This window comes from Phyllobates terribilis, unplaced genomic scaffold (assembly GCF_046119375.1).
Source record: "Phyllobates terribilis strain yellow unplaced genomic scaffold, ASM4611937v1 Scaffold_2__4_contigs__length_985480577, whole genome shotgun sequence".
In the NCBI taxonomy this organism is placed as follows: domain Eukaryota; kingdom Metazoa; phylum Chordata; class Amphibia; order Anura; family Dendrobatidae; genus Phyllobates; species Phyllobates terribilis.
In genome coordinates this window covers 826976319-827003720 of record NW_027362762.1, presented here as the reverse complement: position 1 = coordinate 827003720, position 27402 = coordinate 826976319, and the positions used below count along the sequence as shown (strand labels likewise).

General features: G+C 41.6%; 1 protein-coding gene across 6 annotated transcripts in view; it reads right to left on the bottom strand.

The window, feature by feature from the left end:
• MYO1C (myosin IC) overlaps positions 1-27402 on the bottom strand; it is a 152885-nt gene that overhangs the window by 56199 nt on the left and 69284 nt on the right. For 5 of the 6 annotated variants that reach the window (XM_073667742.1, XM_073667747.1, XM_073667744.1 and 2 more), the window contains exon 2: positions 3323-3478. In XM_073667742.1, the coding sequence (XP_073523843.1) occupies positions 3323-3478 (156 nt within the window). Of the gene's footprint in view, positions 1-3322; positions 3479-15499; positions 15864-27402 lie in introns of those variants that run through there. The other variant, XM_073667745.1, reaches the window with a different exon arrangement.

Sequence of the window (27402 nt, the reverse complement as noted above, 5' to 3'; positions counted from 1 at the left end):
CCATTGCCAATTCTTCTCATCCAATCAGCAGGACTGAGACTGGTCACATGATGTACTCCGTTTCCTGTCCATTGTAACAGATTAAACTGAACCAGGCAGATACACTCATCACTGGTCTATGCAGCTCGCAGGTCATAATGCACAGTATACCTGCCCCATATTGTAAGCCAAACCCTGTGCACTGGGGACATGCAGCCATATTCCTTTGCCCTACTTCTTCCACCAAATGCATATTATCAAAAGCACAAGAGGCAGAGGGCGTGGCGGCACTGGTTGTGCCGGCAGAGGGCATGGCGGGACTGGCACAATACTTTGCCCTCTGATACCAGGAAGACACAAATTTGCACAGGACCAACAGACTCAAAATAAGTGGACATGTATTCAAAGTTGCAAATTAGTTTCATTTTAAAGGAGTTTCCTAACTCCTATCCTTTAATTTAAATCAATCCTCCAGCTTCACTATGTGGTGGTTATAAGGAGCAATACTAACGGATGCCTTCCTTTTGCAATATTTGGGGCATTTATTGAATATCATATAAACCTGCAAGCATGTACAGAGTCTTGTGTGCACAGCGACAGGTTCCTGGAAGCAGCAGCCACATTTAGATGTGTGATCTACTGTAATTTGTTCATAAGTGCCTCCACCCTATGGCAACAAGATGGGCGGTGGCGCTTGTCACTTGATGCATGAATCTAAGAAGCAGTTTTACTTTTTTTTTTTTTATAACTGCACAACACTTTAATTTGTGAGCTTTCAACTGTATAATTAAGAAAAACTTTTGGTTCGGAGTCACTTTAAAGCTTTTATTATGAAATTACATAGACAACAATCCCCCCCAATATAACATTATTACTGCAATTTCTACATTTACAAGCAGGAAACTAATCACACCGTGTGCTGTGCAGACCGGTTTACAGCAATCTGTACTGTCTGAAACTGAAAGGATGACACAGGCTGACGTGATGGCTGCTGGCTTCAGGACCGCCCGCGATGGCAATGCACCATCTGAAATCCCTGCAAGCTATTTGGATCTACTCGCGTCTGACAATTTTGAGCCATTTTGCTACAAAATAGACTTTAAAAAAAAAAAAAAAAAGCCGCCATTTACTGCACTTGTAGGAGGAACGAGGCGCTCTCCTAGCCCCCGTGCCCACTCTGAGGCCTTCGTTAGCCTTAGCATAAACTGACGGTTCTTAAAAAGGTATCAAAGACTAGAAATTCCAGTCGTGTAACAAGGTTGGCCTGTGCCAAAAAGTAGACGCATAAGGAGAACTCCTCGTAAAACTTCATAGCATGGTGAAAGTTACTTGTGACTGGAAGTAAGCTTTACCAGACACTGGCCTTATTCACATATGTATTTCTTTTTGCATATGAGAAAATAGAAAAAAAAAAGGGCCAGTTATCCAATTTAACAGTAAAATTGGACAGCGCTTGTTGACACAAATGACACATTGATCTGAGTGGGTGAGTTTGATCCGTGACTCAAAACAGGATTGGTCCCAGTTTTTGTGCAGATACTCGGTGGGCAAAAAAAAAAAAAAACATGGACATGTGAACGGCCCCTTAGACTATAATTGGTATATACATCGATGTGTAGAACACCACCATGAAATACTGATGTCTGAATAAGGCTCAAGGCTGCATTCACGCATCTGTGTTTCACAGTCTGTTCATGGACCATGATTTCTGGACCAGGTGCCGGTCTCCGGACCTGAACCCAACAGCTTCATATGCAATTATGGGACCCGTTGAGTTCAAAACCGGAGTCTCATGGCTGGTCCCGAAACCGTTGTCTGAATACAGACTTGTGAATGCAGCCCGGGTTCGGATGACCACTTTTCAGATCTGAATTGTGAACACTGAACAATGTTAGCCTCTACTATGGTGCTAAATTATAGGGTCCCGGTTATACTTCTGTTCACAAACTTAATTCTTCAGAGAACTATTGTGGTTAAGCAGTTATCGGGTATGGAATGCAGTAAAGCTTTACTACATACACATGTGTGAATACGGCTTCTGAAGATGTAAGTCTTCCCCCTTAGTGTCCCTGAAAAAGTTCTGACTCCAAAACACATCAACCTTTGGTCATATAATTACTGTAACAAGCAAATTAACCAAATAGTTTTAAATAGAAAAAGTGTGAAAACTCATATACACGTGCAGAAGTCAGAAATGATCCTTAGTGCAAGATAAATGGAAGTAGCACCATGCAATCTCAATTACACAGTGCTTCCTAGAGCATATGTGCTAAATTCCCTATGGTTTTCCTACTTGTGGTGTAGTAGCACTTTTAGCATATGTGGGACTTTTGCAAAAGTTTAATTAAACTTTTTTTTCCCCCAACTACTTGCTCTCATTTTCAGCTGAGTCTGCATCCTGCTTGCCCTACTCCTCTCCAGCGACTTGCTGGCAGTGGACGCACCCGTGCTAATGGAAAACATGAAGTGCACAGATGTCCTCCCAAAAATCTTTTTTATTTTCCAACTAAGTTTATATTGAAATAGAGCAGAACAGTAAAAACAGAAACCGATCGTGAGCACGGGGAAAACATCAGCCAAGATTATTATTAATGTGAATTCTGGGTTATAAAATGTTGGATCTTATTTTATCTGACTATACACAGGTAGGCATCACTTGGGATCGAGGCCAACTGGGTTTTAGGATTGCCTGGTAAAGGCTCCACTGTATCTTGTTTTTGTGGTTGGAAATCAACGTAAATCCTGCTCATTCTTCAGCCAGCTTATAGCACCATTTCCAGACATAATCTTGCCCTAGAAAATGTAGAGGTGGTCTTTAACACTATCCCTTTATAGGGTGGTGTCCATACTGGTGAAAAGAAACGACTTGCAGATTCCACCAAAAATGCGGAAATGCCAAGATCAGAAGTTCAATGGACCCCATAATAGTCAATGATTTCCGTCAGGCACCATTAGTTTCTGCCATATGAAGAACCAGCACTGACGTTAATTTAGTTCTGTCCCTATGACCTCTGGCAGTATGAAGAGAGGCCTGTTTATTTATGTTTACTTAATGCCAGCGTCACCTTTTCCTAAAAAGCTTTCTACAGCTATATGATTGTATGCCAAACTGAAATATTTCGGGCTTTAAAGCGGCCATTAGACTGATAAAGGCAAGGGGTGTTCCCCTCAAACACACTGGACTCATTTAGTGTATTCTTTGATCACTCCTGTTGGCCAAAATGGCACTTAAAATATTGTGCCTTTTTGGCTAATAGAAGGAATGACGTATCCTCATAATACACCTGATAACGATCCACTTTAAGTCATATATGAGACACCAACATAAGTAAAATTAACTCACATAGATGAGATTCTCCTTGAACCTTTTCCTCAGGTTTTCTATGAAGGCCGCTTCGCTCGTATAGTTCTCCAACAGGACAAAGTCCTGGACACCAACCCGATCGCGGGCTGTTAAGGCACTCTCCATGGTTATCCGGATACCGTCAATAGCTGGAGCCTTTAAGGACAGAAAGGTTGATGGAAAATGAGAAAGCAAATCATAAATGCTTTTAATATTTCTACTATAGCATGAGCATGTCATTAGCTACATCACACTGATACCAGGTGGTGTCCTCTGTGTGCTTTTACACAGGACTTGTTATATCTGTGGGTCTATAGGATCATGATACATACAAGGCTTTCTATGAACCATGTACTTACAAGGCCAAGCTTCATGTACATTAATGCTGCTTCTCCCACAGCAGCTGTTCCCAGGGTCAGTGCTTGGGAACAGAACTTTATTAAGGTTTTAAATCAGAGCTTAGACTTCTGATCTTTTATTATACACAAGCGCGCCCCCTCCCCCGCACACAAGCGCGCCCCCTCCCCCTCACACAAGCGCGCCCCCTCCCCCTCACACAAGCGCGCCCCCTCCCCCGCACACAAGCGCGCCCCCTCCCCCGCACACAAGCGCGCCCCCTCCCCCGCACACAAGCGCGCCCCCTCCCCCGCACACAAGCGCGCCCCCTCCCCCGCACACAAGCTACATCATTTATTTAGAAGTATATATCTACACATAAATATACATCAAGTTAAAAACTGAAACAAAAGTACACTATGCTGTTACATTTACAGAGTTTTATATCGTTGCCAATTTAAACTTTAATAAAAAATTATTTGAACAAAAAAACAAACGAAAATAGTTAATTGACACATAACCAGGGTAAATATCTGTTCTCCGCGATTTCAGGACACACCCTAAGGGACAAAATCACCAAAACTGATCTACATGAGCCATGCACAGAAGGTGCAGCATTTAACTCCTCCGCTAGATTCATTATGAAAGGACGGAAATGTCAGCACTGAGGAATGTGGATGAGCTCAGCGGCCTGTGAGATCACCGCACGGCTCGGCTACTAATGGACTTCAAGGGGGAACACTACACATGTCAGAATTGCCAGGACGGATCCCAATGTGCATGTTTGTTTTCCATAACAAATATAATCAGGACTTGAAGAACAACCCAAAAGGGTTCATGGAAGGGAAGGTAGCCATGAGATTGTATAATACTCCATTCCCAGCTCTTTCTTCTCACAACTATTCTGTAACAAATGGTACATGTACTACATCGCCCAGTGAGCATAGGCCCAATAGTTGTCAGCAGTGCAAGTCCTGATTGCACAGGACTAAGCACCACCAAGAAAGATGAACTTTTGTGCTGCATGAAAATTTGTTTTGCTTGTTCATCGGCAGCCTATTTACATAGCAAGATAATCATGAAACAAGTTTTTAACAACGCTCGTTCGCCATTATCTTGCAGTGCAAATGCCTCTTATATCGAGTATTTAAAGGGGATGTCTAGAAAACCATGGCTGCTTTGTTCTATGAACACCAGCATACCTGTCTGTGGCCTGTGCGGTAGTACAGCTGAGCTTTGACAAACTAAATAGGACTTTACTGACACTACCTGCAAAGAAAACAGCCATGGCTTTTCACATCCTGGATAACCCCTATAAATAAGTAAAAATCAAACTAGCCATCACATCACAATGACGCTCCTGACTGGTATCCTGTAAGGCTCCATACACGCTCTTACACTATGGGTTCTATGTTGTAGCAGCTGGTGGATATTTGTATGATCCAAATATTTCCATAACTGCAAATTTGTCAGATACCATCCTACACAAGTGCCAGCTGACAAGTCACAAGGTTATGCTCCAAGCTCCACCAAGGGAAAAGCAAGACGGAAGTTGTAAATTGCACATAACCCAATAAAAAAAAACATGGCCAGGCAGAGAAGTTAGGAGGCACGCGGTCCCCTTGGCCCATTATTATTGCGGAGCTTGGAGACCTCTTATATGGAGAGGTATCTGTGCACTTAAACCCAGCTCATTCTTGCCAAGAATATATAATCAACCATTAGGCTATGTTCACACATTGAGTTTTTTTCAGTGTTTTATTGGTGCCTTTTTTTAAGCAAATTTTCTGCTGCGAACAAACATACATACTGTTGTGTATAAATCACTCAATACACAATAGTATGTATGTTTGTCCGCTTTTTAAAGAGATTTTTCTGATTAAAGGATTTTTTCATTCTGAGGTTACATGTTAACCATGCGTTTTCTATTACCAACAAAGTATCTGAGATTCCAGAAATCCCATGCACACACCTTGGCTTTTGTTTCATCAGGATTTTGTGCTTCGCATGGCTTTTTGCAGAATAGAGCATGTCACTTCTTTCAGCGTTTTTAACCCATTGGAAGTAATGGGTGGTGAAAAAACACACAAAAATTCAGGTGTCAGTTTTTTCAGCATTTTTTAAGCCAAAACCTGATTAAATAGAATGAGATTTTTTTTTACTGAACTTTATGTACATGCATAAAGAGACAAAAAGAAAGTGAAAAAAATGCACCAAAAAAAAAAAAAAGAAAAAAAAAAGAAAAATCCTGAACAAACCTTCCTGACAAGAGATCAGGTTTTGCTGCATAAAAAAAAAAAAAAACGCTATGTGTGAACATAGCCTTATAATCGGTAACTGTAGCAAAATGTAAAAAATGTTGCAAGCAAGAATGAAGGATTAGGGTGTGGTGCTCTGCTGTAACTTCCAGATTGCACGACATACCAGAAATATCTCTCACTGGCACAAAGCAGACGACGGCCATCTCTACTGGCTTTGTAACCAGCTTAAATGGAAAAGAATCAGCACAAAACACATTTGGGGTAAAGGTTGAATAAAGATTGCAGCAAAAGCTAAAACTAGATTCTCTTATTCTACAGATGTTGTATTATGGGTTCATGAATTCACATCACATCTTGAAGACCTCGTATAACCCATGGTTTTCCTAATGATCATCATCTGAATAAAGTCATAGATTTATTGGGGCTTTCTTTTGATACAGGAAAAATATATATCTTTGTACCTTGTTAGCCAGTAGATTGTAATATTTTTCTATTAGAATGTCGTCAGTGGTTGACACTTTTTAATAGCTATTAAAAGGCATCAACCACTTAGGATTTTCTAATTTTAATATTTTTGGGTCTGTCTGGCATATAAGGTCAATTTTCAAAAACACTTTTGTATAATCTGAGATAGAAGAGACCACTCACTTGGGACCACCATCATTTAGCCAGAACAGAAAGCTTCTGAAGTCCTGTTACATTTATGCGATACACAGATGAACCATTTGTTTCAGTGGGTTTTGTGCAATGCTGCATTCCTCCAGTGGTGGAGCTGTAGGAAAGTTTACCGCTTATTGCAATGAGCGTGCAGGACTGATCAGTTTATTTTTGGTTGACTCCTCTAGCAAAAAAAAAAGTATTTTTTCCAAAGCAAACAACCGCGATTAATGATCAATATTTTAAATCCTCCCCAGGGTATGTTCACTCACTATTTGCTGCAGACATTTCTGCATCAAAAACATGTCTCTTGGCAGGAAAACTTCTACAAAAAAGGCACAATTTTGCAGAGTTTTTTTAAGCAGTTTTTCCCATTCATTAAAATGGGTGATAAATGCTGCAAAAATGCTGACAGAATTGGCATGCTGCAGATTTGATACAGCTTCAAATCCGCAAGGAAAAAATAAGCAACATGTGGATGAGATTTCAGAAATCTCGTTCACTTTCCTGAGGCGCTAAAATACTGTGTTTTTCAAGGCAAAACAGAGTGGAAAAAAAACATGGCAAAAACGCAACGGGAACATACCTTAAGTCCGTTTTAACACCACCCACGTTCACGGTAGATGTACAGACCAGGATGCTGGCAGTGTCGCTGGTGTCTGGACCCAAACGCTGCAGCCTCATGAGGCTATTGGGGTTCAGTCAGGAGCAGGGGCCGGTCCAGACATCGCGGCCTGTACGCAGACTGTGAAGTTTGGATGTGTGGCCTAAAATCTACAGTAGATCAGATTTACATGTCATATTAAACTAATGAGAGACGCAGAAAGAAACAAATTCTGGACAGAAAAATTGCTGCAAAATATCCCAAGACACCAGGATAAAATACAGAATGATATTCCTTATTACGCAACTGACAAAAAGTAAAAAGAACCCACAAAATTACACAAAACAGCCAAAGTCACCATCATCCAAGTTACAATGCTATACATATGTGCACAACTATAGTCTGAAAAAGCTACACTACAAGAATGACACCACCACTCTGCAATGCACATACCTCTAAACCAGAGGTCTCAAACACGCGTCCCGCAGGCCGCATGCAGCCCCTGAGGTTGCTTTATGTGGCCCGCAGGCACAGACCTCTTGAAGATCCCGACCTGGTCCAGGAGGAGCCGAAGACAGCAGCGCTGCATTGCTGCACAGAGACCATCTCCCAGCACAGCATTTCCAGTGCCAGCCGCCGGCCAATCAGAGGCCAGCAGCTGATATCTGCGTCCCAGCACAGCGGCGTATGACGTCACTGCCATGCGCAGATGTCAGCTGCTGGCCTCTGATTGGCCGGCGGCTGGCATTGGTAATGCTGTGCTGGGAAACTGTCTCTACGCAGCAATGCAGCGCTGCTGTCGGCGGCTCCTCCTGGACCAGGTCGGGATCGTCAAGGGGTCTATGGTGCCTACGGGCCACATGTGCACAAAGGACGCAGAAGGAACGGAGGACAGGTGAGAAGAATCTTTTTTTTCTTTTTTATGTGCGTGAAGAACAGCGCAGGGGACAATTCTACAAGATGGGGACCACCAGAATGGGGGCACATTACTGCAAGATGGGGACCACCAGGATAGGGCACATTACTACAAGATGGGGACCACCAGGATGGGGCACATTACTACAAGATGGGGACCACCAGGATGGGGACCACCAGGATGGGGGCACATTACTGCAAGATGGGGACCACCAGGATGGGGGCACATTACTGCAAAATGGGGACCACAAGGATGGGGGCACATTACTGCAAGATGGGGACCACCAGGATGGGGGCACATTACTGCAAAATGGGGACCACAAGGATGGGGGCACATTACTGCAAAATGGGGACCACAAGGATGGGGGCACATTACTGCAAGATGGGGACCACCAGGAAGGGGCACATTACTGCAAGATGGGGACCAGATGGGGCACATTACTGCAAGATTGGGACCACCAGGATGGGGCACATTACTAGATGTTTGCCAGAATTACTATATGGTGCTAATTGTAAAACAATATTACTGTATGTGGCCAATTGGAGGAAACAAAATTGTAAAAATTAAAAAAATAAAAATAAAAGCATGAAAAAATATTTTGCCACTAAAAATGCTGTTTTATATGTAAACTAAAGTAAACACAAAAAAGTGCACGTTTATTATCGCAACATCCATAACGACCCAAGTGATAAAGAAAATAAACACAGCAAAAATGTTCAGATGGTATACACTTCTACGAGGAGGTGAGCTCACAGCTGGACCGGGGAGAGTCAGTGGATGTTGTATACCTTGACTTCTCCAAAGCGTTTGATACTGTGCCACACAAAAGGTTGGTATATAAAATGAGAATGCTTGGTCTGGGGGATAATGTGTGAAAGTGGGTAAATAGCTGGCTGAGTGATAGAAAGCAGAGGGTGGTTATCAATGGAGTAAGCTCAGGGTGTGTCAGGGTTACTAGCGGGGTGCCTCAAGGGTCTGTCTTGGGCCCTATATTATTTAATATATTTATTAATGATCTAGTGGAAGGGTTGCATAGTAAAATAGCAATATTTGCAGATGATACTAAACTTTGTAAAGTAGTTAATACAGATGAGGATAGGGCACAGCTACAGGAGGATTTAGATAAATTGGGGAGTTGGGCCAAAAAATGGCAAATGAGGTTCATTGCCGATAAATGTAAGGTCATGCACATGGGAAAGAAAAACAGCAGTCACCCATACATATTAAATGGGAAACCGTTGGGGAAATCTGACATGGAGAAGGACCTGGGCGTCTTGGTTAACAGCAAATTAAATTGGAGTGCCCAGTGTCAGGCAGCAGCTGCGAAGGCAAAGAGAGTCATGGCATGCATCAGAAGAGGAATAGGGGCATATGATGAGAACATTGTTCTTCCTCTGTATAAAGCGCTGGTAAGGCCGCACTTAGAATATTGTGCACAGTTCTGGGCTCCGGTGCTCAGGAAAGATATATTGGAGCTAGAGAGGGTACAAAGGACAGCGACTAAGGTAATAAAGGGAATGGAGGGACTAGAATACCCAGAGAGGTTGTCAAAATTAGGCCTATTTAAGTTGGAAAAGAGAAGGCTTAGGGGAGACCTCATAAACATGTATAAATACATCAGGGGGCAGTACAGAGATCTCTCCCATGACCTGTTTATACCAAGGATGGTGACAAAGACGAGGGGGCACACTATGTGTCTGGAGGAAAGGAGGTTCCTGCACCAGCATAGAAGGGGATTCTTTACGGTCAGAGCCGTGAGACTCTGGAACTCTCTGGGAGAGGAAGTGGTGATGTCCAACTCACTTAATGAGCTCAAGAGAGGCCTGGACGCCTTTCTTTTGAACAATAAAATTACATCTTATGTTTAGTGATAGTTAATTAATTCAGGGATTTAATCTGACTGCCAGATTGGTGTCGGGAAGTGAATTTGTCCTCAATGATGTAAATTGGCCTATACCGCATGGGTATTTTTTTGCCTTCCCCTGGATCAACGCTGCGGAATAGCTGCAGTGCACAAGAAATAGGCTGAACGGGATGGACGCTTGTCTTTTTTCGGCCTTATAAACTATGTAACTATGTATGTATACAAGAAAAATGGTATCACTAAAAATGGCACTTTGACCTGCAAAGAATGCGGCCCCCCAAATTCAAATTTTTTCCATGTGCGGCCCATATACCCAGAAGAATTTGAGACCCCTGCTCTAAACTATTAATTAATACTGATCTTATGACCGTTTTACAAGGAAATACCTCTAATACAATGTGAATTAACTCCTTAATGACCGCCAATACACCTTTTAACTGACTTGAGGAATAAGAATAGATCAAATGGATATATGGCACTCTGGATAGGTGCACGAATAGCTCTCATAATTTTTGAGGAATAAGAATAGCACGCCCCCAACTAGCAAAAGATGCAACAGGCCATAATCAGTGTTTACACCGATCGTGAACATTTAACTACCTAGAAGCGGCTGTCAATAGAGACAGAAGAATCTATATGTTTAACAGAGGGAGTGGGGCTCTTTCCTTCACCCGACTGGCACCCACGGTCATGAGGTCCCAAGGGTTGCCATGGCAACCTGAGGACAAGTAATATTGGTAACTTCCTAAAAGGCCAGGTATGGTGGCCTGTTAAGAAGCTCACAACATTTTAATGGAAACATTTTTTTAATTTCATTTATTCCACATTGCTTTAATTCCTGTGAGGCATCGGGAGGGTTAACAAACTTCCTGATACCAGGTTTGAAAAATTTGTTAAAACATATTAAAATGTCACTTTTTGGGGTTTCCCAATAAATAAGCCCTTAAAGTCATTTCAATTGAATAGGTTCGTAAAAAAATGTTTTGTAAATTTCCTTGAATGAAACAGTGCTGCTAAAACTTTTAATCTAGCAAAATAAAAGGACATTTGAAAAATGATGCTGATTTAAAGTATACAATAGGGAAATGTAATTCATTCTTTGTATGGTCTGACTATCTGTGTAAGTGTATAAACATTCAAAGTTTCAATTTCCGATATTTTCATAAATAAAGCAAACAGTATATTGACCTACATTTACCACTAGCACAAAGTACAATGTGTCCAGAAATAATAAAAAAAAACAAAATCTCAGAATTACTGTGATATGAAGGCGTGTTCCACAGTTATTACGAGACACAGTGAAACAAGTCAGTTTTGAAAAATTGGGTTTGGTCAGGGTTTAAAAGGGATGCTAAATAAGCATCCGATGTCTCCTTAATGGAAATTTGGTGATTTGGCCGCAGTATGCTACTGAATAAAAATGGGCATAGAAGATTTGCTAACAGATCCGGTTATTTTCTATGGGATGCCAAAGTGTATCCGTTTACACCCATTCATCACTTTTAACTTCATCATTCAAAAAAGTTTATTTTTTCTCCATCATTGAAGTCAAAGGATGACAGACACATGGAAACAGATTTTAGCTGACATCACATCATCAATTACAGATTAAATACTATGTAAACCAAGTCCAAAATGCTACATGCCTTAATCCAGTCACAGCGTACCTCTGGCTCCACAGTGACGATCACCTGTATCGTGGTCCCCGGTGAGGAACCTGCCAGGTCATCCTCATTCTCAGATGAGGGTGAGGAGGAAGACTTATCTTCATGCTCAGACAAGTGATACCCCTTTGGAATCAAGGAAGCTCTTTTTTCCTGCACAAGTGCCCAAAAACCTTTGGTGTCCATTCTGCACAATACCCTTTGCTTTGTAGCCTTATGTCATCTGTTACAATTTAAGCAAAGCAACACTTGGAAAGGGTAGTTACACGATCTCAGGAGACCATCACAAGCGCCCAGTGCAATCTTATCCTTCATCCCTAAGGACTCTACTCTTTCATCAGACACCTGAAACACTGCCCTATGTCACCTGGCTTTTGTGTTATACACCTTTCTGATACTATGTGCACACTTTGATTCATTTCTTGTAATGTGATGGTTCTTACTATGGAAATAGAAAGGAAAAAAACGTCCTCAATCAGAATGATCCTTTCTACATAAAGGATGACAATAAAAAAAATACAAGTTGGTACAAAATCTATGAATAGATGAGTCACGGGATGATTCTCTGAGCTTCAATTAAGAGATTTCCTTTCTAGATCCACAATTGTGTTCATTTCAGACAGTCACCCAGGGAGCAAAGCTATCAAGTGGCAAACTGGCACTGGTATGGGGGGTACGAACAGGCACAAATTGTCATATGAACTATGGCTCCAACACACATAGCATTCACAAGCACGGCCAAGGAAACGATAAAAATAAAAGGTTTATTCTTCCTTCCAAGATATAGGCCAAGTTACCATAAACTGGATTAATGGACATTTATATGCAAGCAGATTAAATCTAAATATATATTACATAATCTAATATCTATGAAAATGTCCTTCCTAGCAGAGAGAGGGAAAACCTTTCCTAATGACTACACAAGATTAATGAAGACCTATCACCAGGTCAGAAGTGAACAGTTTTAGATCTCATTTTATTCCTATTTTTTTGTTGTTGTTTCTTTAAATCCACCATGCGGCTCAAGAGATATAGGCCTTTTTATTTAGTGCTATTTTTTAATAGTCTCTACCAAGGGGCAATGCTCACAGGTTCATTATGTAGAGCAGCCTGAAAATACAACCTCAGACAATTTTGGGAACAATAGCCCCTTGGGTAAAGATCATAAAGATATTAATACTAAACAAGAAGGCCCATATCTCTGGGACCATATGGTAGACATAATAAAAATAAATAAATAAATACATAAAAAAAACACAACTGAACACTCAGAAGCGGCAGGAATAAAGTAAAAGCAAACACTGGCCACCTGACTTGGTGACAGGCCCTCTTTAAAAACAGTGAATACAAATTGTCATTTTATGGTAAAAAAAAAAAAAAAAAAGTGAACACCAGAAGGGAGCAGCAGAAATAAAATGAAAAACTGGCCAACTCTAACCTCTTTAAAAGAATGAAGAGAAACAGATTTCAGATAAATGCAAGAGCCAAGTACCTCAAGGTCTTCTGTATATCCACATTTTTATACATAATGAAAGTTATGATGCAGTGCAGTAATGGTCGCTCAATAGGTACTACCAGTGGAATAATCTTCGGGACAGCCATTGATTGCCTGCAGCGGTCACATGTCTATCCAGATGGAACAGGAAGTACACAGAACAGTGGAAACATGGGAAGAGATGAAACCAGGGAAGCTGGGAAAAATTTATTTTAAACCAATCTAAGTGGTTTTGAAAAAATGTCTGGACTACTCCTTAAAGTGAAAGTTTTATCAACACAACCAAGGCGAATATTGCTTAGTGAAACCATTGATACTATAACTCTATGCAAAACTAGGAAGTTGGTTCTGAAGTCTCCAACATGTCACACAAAATAAGAAAATGAAGCAAATAACTAGTAGAGATATAGCTAGTCCTTACAGATAAAGGTGAGATGGGACTGCTGGATGCTGTGGATCACTTTCTATGTACAGGACAGTAGTTTCCTCCGGGTCTTGCGCAGTACAGCGTCTACCAGAAACTTAACTACAGCCACCTTCACCGGGTGTCTACACGAGCGGCACATCTGGGCACAGGTGAGGCCAGTACTGTACATGTATACAGCGCTGTACTGTAGAGAGGAACTACTGGATAACTACTTGTATTACAAAAATGCTGGAGGTTTACTTGGAAAATAACCAGACTGATTGAGGCAAGATCCACCCAACCAGACCTGTTGCAGATCTGGAATATCGGAAACATTGAAAGTGGTTTCAAGTTACAATGGATGAAGAAAGACCATTATATGTTGAAAATATTGTAATATGAGGATCAGGTCATTTTAGGGACCCCTGTATAAAAACACCATGGGAGAGAGAACCGCATGTATAAGGGCCCGAATAAAGGTCTGTCTAGAAAGGCTAGCAATAAACGGGAAAAACAAAAAACACTTGTTCACCGGGTGAGAGGATTTGTAAGTAAGCTTAAAAATAATCGTTCTCGACAGCACATAGTCTTGTGTAGACATGATATTCTACATGCAGAGAAAGATTGTATTAATCATTCTGTGCACATGGAAGCGTGGTCAGCCTTTCTAGGAGTCTGCCGGTCAGGTTGCATATAACCAATCAGTGATAATGTATTGGTCACGGTTGGGCTGTCTATATCAGGGTTCCCCAACTCCAGTCCTCAAGGCCCACCAACAGGTCATGTGTTCAGGATTTCCTTAGTATTACACAGGTGATAATTACATCACCTGCACAGGCAATAAATCCATCACCTGTGTAATACTAAGGAAATCCTAAAAACATGACCTGTTGGTGGGCCTTGAGGACTGGAGTTGGGGAACCCTGGTCTATATGGTCCTTTAGCTTTACTTTTCAAAAATCACACAGATTGCCATCATGAAAACTTTTTCCTGGATCAACTTCTGTTTGTAGTAAAGGAACAAGAAACTACACAACCGACTCTTTATCCTCTTGAATTTGGTGCAATAAATATGAAGGCGGAGATCAAATGGCAGTTTAGTACTTAAAAGGGGCTGTCTCATTACAGACCATCCATTGCATTGGGGGTAGGATCATTTCTGTGAACGATCCAATGTACGACTGACCGGCTGCATTGAGACTACCCCTATGTGTATGCTCATCTTCCAAGACTATATATTTTATTTACTTACTGTTAATTTAAGCATATTACTCACCAGGGCCCGTTACATACGTGGCAGAACCAAGTTGGCAAAAAACTTGATGTTCTCAGAAATAGAATATATCAAAACTGAAGTTAAACACTGGCAATCAGAGTGCTATTTACTGTGGTCTCTGCTAAAACGGAGCAAACATTGGTCATTCAATTGGATTAAATTATCTCTGGAACGTGAATAAAAAAATGACAAGTGAGAAAGATGATCACAACTTTATGAAATCCAAAAAAGCCTGAGAGGCACTGAGCCTAAAGTTATGGGAACGAGTCCAAGGAACTGTGGAAAATGCATTAAATAGAAAAGCACTAATGAGCACCGAGAAGAAAGAAAGAAGGGACATGAAGAACAGGCAAAGATCTTGTAAGGTCATGAGCCATGGATACATTCATTCAGAGCCAAACTATCAACGTCAGTAAATCCCTGGCCCACATTTCATATCTGATAACTAAGGAAGAGACTACAGGAGAACAAGCCATGACCCAAACTATTCTCATCACAGTTCATCAGGATTTGTGTCAATCTCCCCACGTCTATGATGATTTTTCAGGACGGGTTTTAGTTTAGACCGATCACAAATCAAATACCTTAACATTTGTGTAGGAACTTTTGTGCTCGCTCTCATTGTACAATGACAGATTGTTTTATAGATGTCCGGCCCAACCACAGTAATCCGCACAAATCCCCTGAAACCTGCTCACCGCTGCTCTGTACTTCATTGCCACTGTCAGATGTCACGGATCTCCAGGGAAAGAGGCTGATCTACCGCAGCCGGCGGTCCGTTTCCAGGGCACCTTCCTAATCAAATCCAGCGAGGCAGCATCAGCAGAGACAGAAGATCCAGCCTTAATCATCTAGTAGACAGCCACAATATACTACTCCAACTCCACGAGTTAATGCATTTTCAGAGTCCCATATATACTGCAGCCCCACCAGCAGCTTATAGAGACGGGGCAGACATGAGGAGCATTACAGCCCTGAGAGGAAAAACTTAGACTCTATAATAATCTGCTCCCAGACCAAGTTCAGGCGTCACTTGCAGAAAAAGACAGGAATGGAACAAGGAATAAAAAAAAAAAAAAAAAAAAAAAAAGAGGAGGGCCGGGAATCTTGGGCAGAAGCCCAAACCTAATAAACACAGCACACAAGACAGGGGAATGAGCGCTAATGATTGGTGGGCCTCCCACTCCCACAGCCCTGCATGCTGCTGCACATTTCTCATTACTGAGCTCACCCACATCTGAGGAGAGTCGTACAGGTGAAGTCAGGTGGAAAAGCGCCGCAGCAGGTAATTGTACTATATACTGCATAGTGTAACAGTCCCCATGTACTGCAGCGCAATATCTGCCACCGGTCACATGAGGAGTCGAAAACTGATCACACTCATCAAAGACAACATATAGTGTGTATGGGGGGAGCACAACTGTAGAAGAGGGCTAGATGGGTCACTACATATTAAATCCTTTAATTCCCAGGTTATACATGCTGCCAGATGTGTGAGATTTTACACCACAAAAATAAAAATACATGTACATTTATGAGGAGCCAGGTGAGATCGTGGTTTGCTTCCGACAGATTCATAGGTAGGCAATTGCCTGGAAACCACCTTTCCTAGAAGCCTCCAGGATACTAGAAAGTGTCCTACTGCTTGTTGGCAAGAACCTTGTTCTCAAGAAAACTGGGCCTGCAGAGTCCTAAATGACAGTCAGGAGTGGAAGAATGGGAGCTTCAAGTTTGGAAGGGAGAGGAACATGTCCAACTGAATGTATAAAGTGTCTAGCAGCAATCTTCTGCACGTGTACGGGGCGTCGGGAAGATCAGCTGCTTGGCTCACAGATAACAAGGGCTTATGGCCATCTTTCTGCAAGGAATGTAGAACTAACTGTATTAATACCTGCTGTGCAAAAGTGTGGCTTATTGATATTACTGCAATTGTTTTAAAAGGTGATGTGGGAGCAGCAAGATAAAATGGCATTATTTCTACATCGGCCATACTGAATAACGATTGGGTAGTTCATTTGCCGCTATAAGCCATTTCACCACATTTATAGCTTCTTTTAAACTTTTCCATAAGGACAAAAAACTGTCCTGAGCATGTGAGGACCACAGGGAGTGATCCGATACCTGCACGCTAAGGCTATGTTCACATACGTTTGGTTTTGCAGCGTATTTTGTTGCAGTTTTTTATGCAAATTTTCAGCTGCGTTTTGCAGTACCAGCAAAGTCTATGAGAAACCAGAATTCTCTGTTCACACATCATCATTTTTTTTTTGCTGTGTATTTTGTGCCTTGGTTGGGTTTTTGGAAAATAGAGCATGTCACTCCTTCAGCGTTTTTCACCCATAGAAAGTAATGGGTGGAAAAAAAAACGCTGAAAAGACGGACCAAAAAAACTAAGGTAAATTTTTTCAGCGTTTTTGATGGCAAAATAGAATGGGGTTCTTTTTTTCCACAGAACTTTATGTACATGCATAAATAGGGACAGAAGGACAGTGAAAAAACAACGCATCAAAAAACGCAGAAAAACCTGTGTTTTTGAAGCAGCTGATTTCCTGAGATCAGTTTTGCTGCAGATTTCTGACGTAAAAAAAAAAAAACCATACAACATGTGGGAATATAACCTTAGGCCAAGATCAAAGGTCCATGAAACCGACTGCACTTGGATCTCACACACACACACCTCCCATTAGCGTAGGTCAGGAGATCCACTGGTCAGCCTGGTTATAATTCCCTCACCGGAATGGACACATAGTAGTTTGTGTTGAGCAAGTATGTTCTGTTAACCCTTTCGCCAAGTATGCTCGGGCCGAGCTCCGAGTATTTACAGCTGCTCCGTGATAAGGTTAAATCGCTCCCGTGTGCATGATTTGCAACTATTTGACAGCTTTATTACATGTGAGGAATGCAAAAGAAACAATCATTCCTCACATGTAATAAAGCTGTCAAACAGTCGCAAATCATGCACACGGGAGCGATTCAAACATATCACCGAGCAGCTGTAAATACTCGGAGCTCGGCCCGAGCATATCCGGCGAAAGGGTTAACAGAACATACTCGCTCATCACTAATAGTAGTACATTGACACACGCGCAATGGGACGACCAGAGCCGTTTGGCAGCGGCTTTCTCCACTCTCCCCATTAAACGCTCAACCTAGCCAACCTGGGAGCAGGGAGAGAAAGGTCATTTGGCCAACAGCCATTGTATGTGTATGGACACAGCTTTACTGTAGAAGCTAGGGAGGTTTTCACATATTGTGGCAGGATTGCAGCAGTTTTAAGCAATTTTGATAAAATATCAGCAAAAATGACAATATGACGGTAAGGTGCAAACAAACCCTAACAAACCATAAACAATAAAAAGGTTCCCAAAAGCAAATATCCTGACGAGATGATAAAGTTTATCAGAGAACTGTATAACTTTGTGTTATACAAAGAATATGCTTTATATTTCTTGAAATCAGAACAAGTAAAAAGTTGCTCTCGTGTATTTTGTCTGCTGTGAATGGCTGAGGGCTCAGGATGGGGCCGATCTCCCGCTGTCCCCTGATATATACCGCGAGTGTTACTAGGAGAGGAGGCAAACTCTTCCAGGTAGGTTAGTACGCAGAATATCATGTAATAGGACGGCATATTATGTATGTTTGGTGCTGTCAATCACAGATCACTCCTGCGCAGGTTCCCGGGGCCTCTGTGGTTTCACTTTCAATTAAATTAGATGTGAACTAGTCCTATGACTACTCCAGACCTGAAGGTCATCACAGACTGCAGCCATATCAGTAGAGCTCTGCACCGCAGACAGACATATTATTGAGTAGGAGACTGCAGGGTCACTCACAGCCCCAGTGTTCACTATTGTATCCAATCAAAGTATAGCAGGACATTGATCTACAATGTGCAGACCCTCACAAAACCGCAGTGTGACAGTCTTGGTAGGTCCTGCAGGATGGATGACCGTGGGGAAGGTAACAAGTTACAGCCTAAACTGTATAAAACTAAGCAGAAAACATAAAAACACATCCTAATCTGAGCCCAAAAGCCACAAAATGCAGCAACAGGTTTAACAAAGCTGCTGCCGGATACTAGTAAGCCAGCAAAGGACCAATGACTGCTGTCAGCCGGGAAGCTCATGAATATTAACAGAGGCAGGCAGTATAAACTGGGCCATAGCAGTGACTGGGGATACAGTGCCTCATGTCAGCTCCGCAGGGCTCCTCCACTGCCTTTTATGGGGAAAATATGTTTGCACTGGAAAAAGCGAGTGCAGATGGGACTGTGGCTATGGCAGAAAGAAGGGAGTGCGTGGAAAGGTCTGCATGAACCTGTGCTATTGTCAGTGCAGCCTTACACAACATATAGAAAGCTGCTATTGCACTTGCACCTAACAATGTGTGTTTTTTGTGGATTTTGAAAAACTTTAAAAAAAAATCATAAGATCATCTACAAAGCACAGTTTTGCTTTCCAATAGGCTTGTTATGCATTAGTATCACATTACGGCGTTGTCCATCACTATGAAGAGCCTTTCTACAGATCCATCTTACCTGCACTTTTACCAATATAGTTTGATTATTTCTAGTGCCGTGTTTGTCTATGGCTACACAGCGATTTTGGCTGCGACAGTTGTCGTGTGACCCAAGTTAGTTTTGTGCTGCTGCTACATCGCGGCGCTATAGAAGTGAATAGGCACATACTGTGACACCTACACTATCACAACAAGCAGGTAGCAAACATCCAGCCAAGGCCGAGCCTTAATCAGTCACATCAGCATGCAGCCAATGGTTTTCTCAGTATTCTTTTAAACAGGGCTGTGGAGTCGGACTCGGGAGTCCATTTTGGTAGTTGGAGTCGGTTTAAAATGGACCGACTCCTAAAATATATAATAAATTGGGTACAGTAGTTCAATGCAGTTTGTGGGGAATATTTTTTCATAAGAATTTGGGAAAGTTATGATATGTCCTATAAATGTCTGTCCTATTCCTGATCTAAGGGTCTAGACTTTTAGCTGAGATGAATCTGTGCTGCAGTTTATGTACATGATAAGTAATGAAGCTCCTCCTCTATGGATAAGGGGGAAAAAAAAACATACAGGGAAGGAATGCCTGCACTCATCTCAGAACTGCTGGAGTGAACAGAAAAGCAGGATTAAGGCAAGCACTTCTTAAAGCATATCTAAACTTTCAACAAACTGTGCATAAATCAATAGTTCAGTATATGTTGTATCGGTATGCTTGATGTTTTAGTTTGTTTTTCCTCTTAGAACATAAAATATATTTATGAGCTATCTAAATGGCTTGATTATTGTATCATAATTATGATTAAAAGCCTGATGTTACCATTTTACTACAGTAAATTTATCACTTAAACATGAGCCATGTATGAGGGAGTCGGTGTTATGGAAATTGAGGAGTCAGAGATTTGGCTTATCGACTCCACAGCCCTGCTTTTAAAGCACCACTCCAGCGTTTGTTTTATTAACCCTACTGCTGGAGAGGTGTCACTAATTAAGTTCCCTGCCCCTAGTCTATACTCGCCAGTCGCCGTCTTCATCTGTTATTGGCGTCGCTCCGGTCGCTCTCTTACAGATTGTGACTAGTGATGGGCGAGCGTGCTCAGCAGTGTTTGATACTCGATCGAGCACCAGGGTGCTCAATAGAGTAGCGAGCAGTGCAGAGTATCACGTGGTGCTTGAGTGCTCAGATCCCCGTAAATGAATTATCTGAACCAGGCGCAGATAGAGAAAAAGAGAACATTTACCATGCTCCAGAAAAATACTTGAGTTTGCCATTCACTTCCATTATGCTCGCTACTCAAGTCAGGCACGTCAGAGCGTCAGACATACTTGATTTGAGTACCGAGCACTCGAGCATTTCAGTGCTTGATCAACACTAGTTGTGACCTGACGTATCTCCCCAGTGTTTGCTGGGCGTACTGGAGGTCACTTCTTAAGGTAAGTCTATGGGAGCCAAAACGAGACCCTCAGACTTACTTTTAGAGCTTGTGACTGTTACCTCTAACTTCCAGTCAGCCAGAAGATGCGGTCAAAAGATAGCGGCGTGGGAGCGGAGCGGCGCCGGGAACAGCTGAAGACGACAGCTGGTAAGTATATTACTAGGTTAGGGAAGGAACATTAGTAGCAGCACTCCAGCGCTGAAATAAAAAACAAACAATGGAGTGGTGCTTTAACAAAGAAAAAGTCCAAGCAATAAAACTTAATTTATTACGCCGGATTCACACACCCATGCTTCGTCTATGAGACTGTTTAGTTCAGGTTGGAAGCTCCGCGTCTGTCCCGTGCAATGCGGTCCGTACTCAGACTACAAAACACTGATGTATGAATCCAGCCTAAGGCTATGTTCACACATTGCATTTTTTCTGCAGGCAAAACCTGCTCTCTTGGCGGTAAAGAAGCTGCTTGCAAAAAACAGGTTTTGCTGCGTTTTTTCAGGATCCCAAAGTTCAGCTTTGCTTCCACCACAGAAGCATGAACACAGGTCACCAATGAAAGACATATGTGAAACCATAAAACCATTTTTTGGGGAAAAAAAGGCAGTTTGATAGAATTATTTAGTGGAAAAAGATTTTTATGCCTGAAAAAATAGTAGCTATTCTGAACAAACAAGTTCATGAAAAAATACATAATTACAAATGTAACAGAGGGGGGGGGGGGGTGGTCAGGAATAGTTTACCTTAGTCATTGACAGAGCATTGAGTTTGTAGAACACTGTTTACTTTAACACTTTGGTCAGCCACAGGTATTGTTCAATTTCACACCTTGGTCGGCCAATGTTTAATTTTTACACATCACAAATTTAATTAAAGTGCACTAATCCTAACTGCCATGAACACCAAGACATTATGGTTTAAACTTGGGAAAATCACAAAAATAAATGAGTTTCACATACTGCTGTACCTGCTTTTTTTCACTAAAAACGCAGCAAAACATGATACCTGCATTTTTTGCACTTATCCATTGCTTTCTATGGGTGAAAAAACTCTGAAAGAAGTGACATGCTGCAGTTTGCAAAAAAGCAGCAGTTTTCCAATTCAGTCAGGAAAAAAAAAACAGTGTGTGCATGAGATTTCTGAAACCTTAGACTTTGCTGGTACTGTAAAACGCAGCAAAAACGAAACGTGTGAATATAGCCTTAGCGTAAAATTCTGGTCCAGATTTTCCATTCATAAATCAGCATAGAAAATCTACCGAAATACATTTCTAGCCATAAGGATGAGATCAATTCCTGATTTTGACTGCAGAAATTACCCCTTTTTTATATAAGGGAAGATATATAATCTGAATTATACCACAAAACCACAACATTCACATTTTACTGCAGATTTGTATGGATCTGCGGTGAAATATCACATGCAGAAAGTCCTGGCTATTAAACTGTACAAGACACAGAAATGGCTTCCCTACATGTGGACTGTTCACACTTATTTGAAATCCATCATTCTCCCCAGCTCTTGCTTCTTTTTATGTGATGAGCTGATAGTTACAGTGCCTACAAGTAGTATTCAACCCCCTGCAGATTTAGCTGGTTTGATAAGATGCAAATAAGTTAGAGCCTTCAAACTGCAAACGAGAGTAGGATTTATGAACAGAAGCATAAATCTTACAAACCAAAAAGTTATGTTGCTCAGTTGAATTTTATTAAATTTTAAACATAAAAGTGTGGGTCAATTATTATACAACCCCTATGTTTAATATATTGTGGAATAACCCTTGTTTGCAATTACAGCTAATAATCGTCTTTTATAAGACCTGATCAGGCCGGCACAGGTCTGTGGAGTTATCTTGGCCCACTCCTCCATGCAGATCTTCTCCAAGTTATCTAGGTTCTTTGGGTGTCTCATGTGGACTTTATTCTTGAGCTCCTTCCACAAGTTTTCAATTGGGTTAAGGTCAGGAGACTGACTAGGCCACTCCAACACCTTGACTTTTTCCCTCTTGAACCAGGCCTTGGTTTTCTTGGCTGTGTGCTTTGGGTCGTTGTCTTGTTGGAAGATGAAATTACGACCCATCTTAAGATCCTTGATGGAGGAGCGGAGGTTCTTGGCCAAAATCTCCAGGTAGGCCGTGCTATCCATCTTCCCATGGATGCGGACCAGATGGCCAGGCCCCTTGGCTGAGAACAGCCCCACAGCATGATGCTGCCACCACCATGCTTGACTGTAGGGATGGTATTCTTGGGGTCGTATGCAATGCCATCCAGTCTCCAAACGTCACGTGTGTGGTTGGCACCAAAGATCTCGATCTTGGTCTCATCAGACCATAGAACCTTGAACCAGTCTGTCTCAGAGTCCTCCAAGTGATCAGGAGCAAACTGTAGACGAGCCTTGACATGACGCTTTGAAAGTACCTTACGGGCTCGTCTGGAACGGAGACCATTGCGGTGGAGTACGTTACTTATGGTATTGACTGAAACCAATGTCCCCACTGCCATGAGATCTTCCCGGAGCTCCTTCCTTGTTGTCCTTGGGTTAGCCTTGACTCTTCGGACAAGCCTGGCCTCGGCACGGGAGGACACTTTCAAAAGCTGTCCAGGCCGTGGAAGGCTAACAGTAGTTCCATAAGCTTTCCACTTACGGATGATGCTCCCAACAGTGGAGACAGGTAGGCCCAACTCCTTGGAAAGGGTTTTGTACCCCTTGCCAGCCTTGTGACCCTCCACGATCTTGTCTGATGGCCTTGGAATGCTCCTTTGTCTTTCCCATGTTGACCATGTCTGAGTGCTGTTCACAAGTTTGGGGAGGGTCTTAAATAGTCAGAAAAGGCTGGCAAAAGAGATCTTTAATCCACACATGTGAAGCTCATTATTCTTGGTGCCTGAACTACTTCTTAATACTTTAGGGGGACCAAACAGAATTCTTGTGGTTTGAGGGGTTGAATAATAAATGACACTCTGAATTAACTTTTAACGTTTTTAAAAAAAAACAAAAAAAAAAACAATATTTGCTGCAGTGCATTTCCCACTTCCAGGCTGATCTACAGTACAAATGTCACAATGCCAAGTTAATTCCGCATGTGTCAACCAGCTAAATCTGCAGGGGGTTGAATACTACTTGTAGGCACTGTATATATTTGATATCCATTTTTGCATACATAAAATGTTTTGATCAGTTTCTATTTAATTTTTTGAGGGAATAGTGGGGACCAAACACCCCCCGATTTTCTGGCCTTCCAGTACATTGTATGATAAACTGTATGGTGTCACTTGAAACAGACATGGCCATATCAACGGAAAAACAAAGTTATGTCTCTTGGAAAAGGGGGAGGAAAAAAACGAAAGCTCAAAACAAAAAAAATCACCTTTTCAGGTGGGAGGGAAAAAAAATAAAAATTAATTTTTAGCTTTAATTTTTCCCCTTAGGGAACTTTAACCTAGATGGTTTTCATACTATATACAGCAACACTATAATACTGCAGTATGATGTGAAAATTGCGGTTTCCTATGAAGCCTGTAGATGAGCTTCACAAGAAGACCAAGATGGCAGCAATGATGGCCTTCACAGGCTCTTGGATGCCATGGTAACTAATTTGTGCCCTGAGATTGCATTGCGGGTGGCCAATGGGAGCCAATAGGTGTGCTCACTTACAACCGCTCCATTTGAATTCTGCTAAGATCGACAGCAGCATCTAAATGGTGCAGACCTATATGCAAGTAATTTTGCGTACTCCACTCCAGCGATTAAAAAAAAAAAAAAAAAAGCTGAAGTGGTGCATTAATTAACATGGGCGCCACTTTGAAGAATTTTGCACAAAGAAAATGCATTGAACACAAGACAAAAGGAAAGCAATTTAACCCCCCCCCCCTGCATATGATGAATCGGGACCGTAGACTTGTTTGACGTTGCCATTATCTGAACAGATTTCGGCTAGGCTCACATTTGCACATCTGCAGACATGATGTATACTTTGGAAGTATACGTATGAAAGCAAGGGCCATGCATCGAACTATGCCTGTGTGAATTTCTACTTGCGTCCACCTATACTTTTGTTTATTTTTTTAAAGACGTATTTAATTTTTCTAATCCTTTTCTCAACTAGCTTTAAATGGTACAGAAAGAAACGTATAAGTATTAGACATATTGAAACATACTGCTATACAATTAATTTCTTTTTCATTATTTTCAGAAATATGAAGTCTTTATTTTGGAAAAAAAAAAAGCAGTTAACTACTTTTTTTCTACATCACAAAAAGTCCAAAATACAATGTAAATGTGACCACGGATTGTTTTCTTCTATTAAATCCTGCCCATTTAAGCCTAAGGATAAACTGCCATAAATGTATGAATACAGATTTTTGCAATTCATAAGTATACGTCCAGAAGAATGCTCTGTACAAATATTGAGCCTATATGGATGTATGAGACGCCCCCATTTGAGAGATGACAACAACAGACATGGACGTCTACTGAAAGTGTAATCTGTTGGATTTTCATCTGATAAATCCAATATTCTACAGGGATTATTTGTGACACAATTCCCGAGTTGGTAACTGAAAACATGCCAGATAGCCAGAAGTAATTGCTAGGAAGATACCAGAGATAGTCTTGGCAGGTGACCTTAATAGGCTTCACAGGCTCTAGAAGGTATGATGTAGGGTGCCCTGGCATCAAAAAGGTTAAAGAGGAGATGCCCTTATGGTGAATGCAGCTCAATTCCTGCTCCAATGCTGGAGGAAACAGGATTTCCTCCCTCCTCTGAGAACACAATTCCAGGGGATGGTATCTAATCATGGGAAATTACTATATAAGGCCAGGTCAGGCAAAAACTGTTTGCAATCTGGTTCTGAACGAATAGCCAAGACATTAAATAATTACTAATTTTACATAAGAAAATATGGTAGCCCAATACAGTGTTGGACTGGGTTGATAAAAGCCTCCCAGTAACATTGATTCTTAGGGCCCACTGTTCAGCTACGGGCAAAAATAACCTGACCCTAGTACACAAATTAACTTTTACAAATTCATTTTATGTAATATTTATTTGGCTAGCTTGTATAATGAATGATTAAGTTATACCTTTTTCTGCAAATTGTGAATCATATATAATAGCACTACTCATTAGAACTCCTTCACAGGGGCCTACCAGAGGTTTCTCCTGCTCACCTGTGGGCCAGTCCAAGCCTGCCCCAATATATAAAATAGTATCAGGTGTGGCCAGCTGGCCCCATGCACACAGAAGCTGTAAAGGTAACATTATCCCTTACATCGCACAATACTACTAAATTCAATAAGGCTATATGGCCACAACATTGGCTTCCTTACAACTGATCGAGACATTTTAGTGTACTGCAGCCGATCACGTATGTAGAGAACAGACCTCCTGGTCAGCAATAATCTGCCATGGACGCTGTCCTTAGGTGCTGAGCCAATACCAGTTACACAATACTATACTTGAGCAAAGGAATGCCATGCAATCCCAAATGACTTTCCGTCAGACTCTATGGGCCAATAGTTATTCCTACCGACATCCCTGTAAACATTCATGCTCGAATCTGCAGATTTTCTCAATAAAGAAAAAGGAATAAACTGCTGCCAGAGACCAATAAAAGACGCCTCATCTCCCACTAGAGCAAAGATCAGGCAAGTTGATATCGAACAGCCCGATCATGATGGCCACCTTTACAACTACTTTAATGTGAATTCTGGAAAGTTACTCTCATCTTACTTTTAGTTACATGAAGCTCAGTATACCGTCTGTACAGCTTCACAAGTTACAGCAACTCTGTGTCCGATGACACAAAAGCTACGATTCTCCAGACATGAACTCATGACTTCTCCAGACTACATAACATGCGCTAACATAGTAAAACCAGCCAGAGCTGCGGAGGGATCGCTCAGTACATTATAATGTCTTATATAATTATTGGAGCTCACGGCATCACTTCCTTTTCAGACCCCTCCATCGCTTGGAGGGTGGGAATAGCTGTATCCATAATATAAATATAAGGAGACCATAGTAAGGACCTCAAGTGCATATGTACCATAGAGGCAAATTGCAGGTTTGCTATGGGGCCCATGGAGAGAGGGGCGCAGCCTCTGTTAATTCAATCTCTTTTGCTACTGAATAAAGAAAAACTTTATACTCGGCACTTCAGAGAATCTGCATGGCTAAAAAAGGGGATGGCCTTTTGTCCTATACAAAGGGGATAAACATCAGACCCTTTTAGATCTGTGATATGAATCGCCATGACAGTGCGGCATTGGGAGAGGTTACTTCTGATACCACAATGCAATATTTTGGTGAGTGAACAGACTCCATCTTTTCCTGTGCAGTCATCAGTGTCTGACACCCTGCTGCACAGAGCAAGGATCATTCCTATTTTAACCATTACAACTCTTAGATGCCGCGTCCAAAATAAATTGTGGCTCCCAAGTTTTACAGAAGGAAGGGGCTCACTGTGTAAGCCCAACAGGAATGGATTTCTAAGTATGTACATACAGAAATATTACAATGTATTATACAAGTGATAAAAGGATCTCAATCTGAGGTCCCATAGTGGGAAGGATCAGCTTATATAAATCCAAAATCCATGGAGAGTGGAGGAGAACTGAGGATGTAGGAAGACAGACAGAGGGAGAGACACAGACGGTGCTGC